This window comes from Garra rufa, chromosome 25 (assembly GCF_049309525.1).
Source record: "Garra rufa chromosome 25, GarRuf1.0, whole genome shotgun sequence".
NCBI lineage: Eukaryota > Metazoa > Chordata > Actinopteri > Cypriniformes > Cyprinidae > Garra > Garra rufa.
In genome coordinates, this window is record NC_133385.1 from 1403097 (window position 1) to 1410118 (window position 7022).

General features: G+C 37.5%; 1 protein-coding gene across 1 annotated transcript; it reads left to right on the forward strand.

The window, feature by feature from the left end:
* Positions 1 to 1083: 1083 nt before the first annotated feature.
* LOC141301050 (uncharacterized) lies at positions 1084 to 2521 on the forward strand. Its single transcript, XM_073831297.1, has one exon. The coding sequence runs from the start codon at positions 1106 to 1108 to the stop codon at positions 2414 to 2416; it is 1311 nt and encodes a 436-aa protein (XP_073687398.1). The 5' UTR covers positions 1084 to 1105; the 3' UTR covers positions 2417 to 2521.
* The last annotated feature ends 4501 nt before the right edge of the window (positions 2522 to 7022 follow it).

Genomic DNA, 7022 nt, shown 5'->3' on the forward strand with positions numbered 1-7022 from the left:
CACGCACAGTTCGGCAAATTGAACATTTTAAGATGTTACTGTGGTTGGGGAGTATTTTAAAATGAAAATTACATTACATTAATGCTAATAATAATAAATCCAGATTAATGTAGATGTAGCCTGAGTGAGAGCAAAAACAGATGCTTTCAAAAAACAAACAAAAAATGCCACCCGCTCCAAATGCAGAAGTGAACTAACATTTATAAGAAAACTGAAGTGGAAACTGCAAACACTGCATGAATACTATTGAGCAACATTAGTATATTCCCCTAATTGTTTTATTTTAAATCCATGTTTCTGTACATGTGACCGCTCTAAAATTAGTCCCGTAAGTAATCATGATGAAGAACGGTCCCATCACATTCCTCATTTGTTGATTTCAGTCACTCCCACAACAGCATCTCTGACAGCGACTGTGTGCTTAAAGCAGCTGAGCTTCTGCTGTCTCTGCTCTACAACACAAGAGCAGCTTCACATCATGTTTGTTCTGGGTCTGATCACCTGTGTGGCGCTGACAGCATTCAATGCTCAGGCAAAAGTGGTCAATAGCTTTAATGAGTGTAAAGGGTTTTTCTACAAAGGCATAGAACCAAGTGGAATGGATCAGAATGCTAAAAAAATCTGTCAGAAGCTGGAAAATACAGGCTTTTATTATGCTACTCTGTATTCGGTTTATCACAGGATCCCTCTCTACAGCGCCTACATACTGGACCCTAAATGCTCAACAGACAAAGAAAGGAAAGACATCTGGCACCTCGAGCCACAGGTGACTATGAGCTTAAGACAAAAGACTTTCACTAGCAGTTGAAGCTTTGTATTCCATAAGAAGCAGTTCAGCTGATTAAACTATTGGTCTTCATTCTGTTTTGTCACTGCTAACCATATACTTTATTGAACATTGCTTTGCCATATTTGTATTAAAAATGTCCACTAAAAGATAATGTAGACCAGTAAGAAAAAAGTGTTTCCCCCATGTATGAAATTAAGAAGGAAAAAACACCCCACAAAAGTCTTTTCTTACAAGCAATAACACATCAAATGACCATTCAACATTAATATTATATTATTTTTGCAGATTTCCCAACATGATTCCCAAACTGATTATATGGTTCAAGAGAATTCAAATACTCAAAACCTTTATAGAGAAAATCAAGCCATCCACAGCGACTACAGTTACACCGGATACGATCGTGGACACCTGAACCCCAGCAGCTTCCAATGCAGTGACGGCCGTAAAGCAACGTTCACACTGACCAACGCTGCACCTATGAAAGAGTATTTCAACCAAGTTCACTGGAGGAGATGGGAGACCACACTGAGGAGATTTTTAATACAGCTGCTTGCCAGTGATACTTATTCTGCAACAGCCTTCATGGTCACAGGTACAGTACCTCATCCCAATATACGGATACCAGACACGAGGAGAGTGACGGTGCCCTCTCACGTCTGGACGGCTGTCTGTTACAAACACTTCGATGACAGAAAGTCCTTTTCCTTCGGCTTCATCGGAAGAAACCAGGAGGAAGATCCTGGCATAAAGTTGATGAGTGTATCAGAGCTGAACAATGAGCTGAAGTTGCACTTTAGGACCAATCAGCAAATTAAGATTTTTGCTGATAATTGTTTTAGTGACAATAATAAATTAAACAAGGTTATGGAGGTGTTTAAGAAATTAATTATTCTACCAGTGAACATAGCAGTCGAAATGAGCTCAGAAATACTAGACATTAACCTTCCTGTGAAAAGGACCTTTAGCAGTGATGGCATACCTGAGAAAAAAATCAAGAAGAATGATATGACGGGAAAGATAGCCTTTGATAGCATGAACACTTACTACAATGTGGCAGAGGTCCTGAAGGTTTTTGCTGGAAGTGCTTGTCTTATAACTTACGCCAAACCAAGAACAATTGTACATTATGATCTTCGAAAGAGGGAGCTACCCACAGGACCAGATGCTCTTGAATGCCTTTTGGTCCCAGAGAAGAAGACTGCAGCTGACGGCTCACTCTGCCCAAGTGTCTCTGAATCTGATTACAGCTGTCAATGTGACACAGGAAAGGAAACCAAGCCCTGCTGCTCCACTCCCTGCCTTTACATGGACAAACTAAAGGGCTACAGGTGTTACTCAGAACAGAAGCTGATCGAGTGCTCACCCCCGTACTCACTCATCACATATAGAGGAGATAGGTGCTTGGATGATTATCCCTGCTCCACATATGGTGAGGACTACTACTGGTGCTGGACCAGTTATAATCCCTATTTTTTAGACTTTGAGTGGGACTACTGCAGCCCTCCGCTGAGGAACAGTAAGACCATAAATGGGAGGTACTGCCGCGGCAACCACGCCTGTGCTAAATATGGTTCCAGATATATGTGGTGCTACACAGATGATAAAGACAACTGGGATTACTGTTGAAGAAACTGCAGCCAGAAGATGGTTTACAGTGTTATTACATTTAATACTGAAGTATGACTTTGCTAAGTTGATTTTGATTGTACTTGCATTACTTACATATGTGTTTCTGAAATGAACACCAGCTTATATTTTTCCCCTGATGATTTGTATGCAAAAACAACAGCCATATTAAAACATCTAATAAGCCTTTAATACATTTGCAGATTCTTACACAAAGTAAATTTGTTTTCAGAAAAAAAAACCTTCATGAGTGTAGACTCATATAAACACACATCTTTACAAAGCTTGAAGAACTTTGATGTGATTTTCATTAGTAATATTTTAACCGATGTCCATGTTTACATGTTTAGTCACAACTAAAAACATCCAGATCTCTCTGCTTACCCAATGCACTTCAAATCCTCAACAGATTTTCCACACATGATATTTAGCCTGAGAAATGTTTATTCACATTTCAACTAAAACAGTTATGTGTAGCACTTTACACAATACAATACTAATATTTAATTAAGTTTTTATTTGAACATCTGTTATTTAAGGTCTGTTTGGTCTAGTTTGCAGCAAAGAGTTGCTTTTGATTCCACTGTGTGCCAGTAAACAGGGACAAATAATTTGTTCTCTAGGTCTCCATTCTGCAAGATAAGGTATACCTGAATTCAAAATTGTCCTATTCCCACATACATGGATAAAAATGGTCTCATTTTATACAAAAAACATTAAATTTAACACATGGGTGGAATCATAAATAACTGTTATTGTATTTGTTCATTAACCACAGTGTCCCAACCAATGTTTCCATTTTTTTTTTCTTACTGAGCGAAACTTTTCTCTATTGGGTGGACATTTCGGCCACCTGAGCAAAAACATTCAGTACAGCGTACACACAAAAATGTGTGTAAATTTTAACTTTAATGTGCTATTTATGTTTAATTTAACCTTTGATGTAACTAAATGATGTACATTTTAGGTTACCTGAGAAAACCTTTTTTACAGTGTAATACACTGCTGTTCAAAGGTTTGGGAACAGTATATTTTTTAAGCAGTTTCTTAGGCAAAAAACTAAATATTGTATCACAAAGTAATGTTGTGAAATATTATTATTAATTATTATATTATTGTGAAAAGTTTTCTATTTTAAAATACTTTAAAATATAATTTATTCCTGGGATGCAAAGCTGAATTTATTAGCGTCATTACTCCAGTCTTCAGTGTCACATGATCCTTCAGAAATCTGAATGATCCTTTGATAATTAAATTGCTAAAAATAACAGTGTTTATTCAAAATAGAAAATTTGTGTTACAATATACACTACTATTCAAAAATGTTAAAATATTAATCAATGCATTTACCCCAGCAGTGAAGAAGAGCAGCAGTCAGACCTGTTGTTTTAGATGATAAATGCTGAGTTTGTGTCATTAATATTGAGTATTCAGTGATGTGGAAAAGAGGCTGATCCGTGTAGAGATCCAAACTTCATTCTGCTTTACTTCCATTTGATCAATTATGGCAACGTGTGATGGAAACAATAATATATGAAAAACCACAGGAGTTGAATAGGATCAGAACTGTAACAGTTTCTTCCTTTTTCTGACTGGAAAACAAATGATGTGAAGATCAAATGGGAATGATAAACATGAATGTGATCTGATCAATCCTGCAGGACTAAAGATGTGATGCTCACACTAGCAGTGCAGTCAAGAGCCTCAACGCCAGTGCTAGAGGTTTGAGATTCACTTTACTGATGATCAACAGTTTACAGAAACAGCAGCTGTCCAGAGAAACTTCAGCTCAGAGCTAGATGTGTTACCTGGGGTTGTGGTCCGACCAAGGGCGTAGATTTGCTCTGGACATTCCCTGCCCCACCCACCCCAACTCCGTCCACTGAATGCATGTTTTTTCAATATGCTGCAAAATGCAGAATCACTTTATATTAGTACTAGCAATGCTTCGATTGATAATAATTAATTCACTCGAAATGCAATTCTAAACATGAACTACTGTTAGGTACCACACAACAGCTCAATGCCTATTGCTCCTACACAGTATATGAAGGAGCCAAAAACATGCCTTCACCTCGTTAACAGAAATAAACTGCTGGCATATTAGTTTGACATCAATATAGCTGTTTAATATGTTGTTAGTTTTAAGTTCGTATTCACAGAATATAGCTTGCCCTGCTATAATGAATGTGCATCAAAGCGGTAAAAAAAAACTAACATTAACGTTAACTGTTGTCGTTACTTTGATGGACTCATTCACTAGCGAACTTGAAGTGATTACATTTTTCTTTGAAAAAAAAGGTCCTTATGTCCAGGTTCTTTTTTTTTTTTTTTTTTTTTTTTTTTTTGCTGCCGCCAGTCTCCTGTATGTCACCCAACACACCTTCTTACACGGGGGAAAAAAATCCACTGCATTTGGCGCTGCTTATCTGAACGCAGCCATAGATTCTCACATGATAGCAGGGGATGGCACAGCCAATCAAAATGTTCATGTGTGATTTGGGGGCGGGAGGACTCAAGGAGAGAATGTGATTTATCCCTTTTTGCGTGTCTAGGTTAATGTTGACAGGTGCGTTTTTTTTATTTTTATTTTTTTTAAGTGGATTAAATTATTGGTGGGGACATTTCAATGGTCGGAGGATATTGGTGGGGACACATCCCCTCCGTCCACTCTAAATCTACGCCCCTGGGTCCGACCCATCCTTTATTTCATCAACAAAGGTCACCTCCAATCCATTGTTTTGGCCATATGAATAAATTTTAGATACGGAGTGATCATCCATTATTTTTCCTTTTCCCTCCGTTTTTGCTAAAGAGAAGCAAGAGAAGCTAGAAGAGTTTATTTTATAGATGTTCTGTTGGTCGGATGGCATACAACTTTTACGTGCATTACTGTCACCTAGTGATAGGAGTGTGTCAGGATCATAAACTGAGTTCACTGCATTCTATTATATAAACCAGTGTCCTTTAAATACTGCATTAAAAATGTTTTAATATTTGATATTATCACATAATTTTTCTCCAAAATGTTTATCAAATCAAATTCTTCATTTTTCTTGATACCAGTGATCAGTCTTTTTCTTTCTTTGTTGGATATTTCACTATAACATGTTCTACATTTTTCAATAGTCACACTTTCCAGTCTCATGTCCACCCATTCTCTTGAGATTGCTATGGTTTTTCAAAACATACACCCAGAAATTTAAAACATGATGCTCATCTATTTTCTGACTATATAATTTCAATTTCACTTTTTTTGCTAATCCTACATTTTGAAAAAAATAAAGTGTTTTTTTTTTTTTTTTTTTTTAACAGAAAAACTAAAGCCCCACTTATATGACCATCATTCTACTTCCATGCACTTTTCTTACAATAAATTCTGTATCCCTCCCAGGTTTCCAGATTGCACCTGCACCAGCTGAACATCAAAATCCCACTGTCGCTCCTCAGAGTAGGCTTTGAGAGTAGAGAGGGAGTACTTTTAAAAGTACAGACTGTGCTGATGGCAAACCATGGCCAAGATGGATTAAATGAGGAAACATGTTTCAGTGATCATTTTGTGAACATTTTTGAGAGAGCCAGGTTTAATATGCGGAAACCAGAACCTGGCGAGTCAGCTGATAGCTTTATAATGCTGGCCTATATCCTTGCAGAAAAAAAATCATACATAATTGCATTGTTGTGGGAATAAAAGACATGGCACTTTAGGAAACTACAGCTGGACTCTGATTTGACGTTGAGCAGAGCTATCAGTCTAACAGAGCTAACAGAATGAGACTGTTAAACAGTAGTAAACTATTATGTGGGGCAGCTTTCCACTGATGGATGAGAAAAGTTAAATGAATGGAGTTTCAAGAGAACAAGAACAAGACTGCATATAGCAGGCTGCATATAACAGTAAAGGATATGCAATAAAATCCAGCATGACTAATTGTCCAGAATGTCGGAAATGTGGAAGAAGGGGGCATTATACAGTAGAATGTCATTCCAGGCAGCGGGTGCAGGAAGTGTTTGAAGAACAAGTAGTAAAAGATCACAATGCGGGATGGTACACAGACATACAGTACCACTAAATGGAGAAAGTATTTCCTTTAAAATTGACACCGTCGTGACAGTCACAGCCATACCCACAAAACTATTTGATTACAGAAGAGACTAATCATTGATGAATACAAAGAAAAAATAGTTTGGGCCAAACAATAAACAACTACAGGTGGCAGGACAGGTAATGTGCAAATTGGAACGCAAAGACAGAACAACCTCTCATCCCTTATTGAGCCTGCCAGTTATTGAGGCATTACAGCTTATTTAACAGAGCGATGTAGTAGAATTACCAGAAGAAAGGTTCAAAAAGAAATTTCCAAAAGTGTTCACTGGAATGGGGAGGCTAGAGGGAGATTTTGCTTAAAAGCTGACGCTGTGCCATATGCACTCAAAACCCCATGCAGAGTTTGGAATTAGTGAAAAATGCTTGCAAATAAAAATACTTATAAATATTTATGCACACGCCGTACTGTACACTTGGGTTGGAAGTTCAGCTAACTAAAGAAGAGCATGAGAAACGCAGACTGGGAAACGTTTAGCATAATATTTGTAGTGATGGATG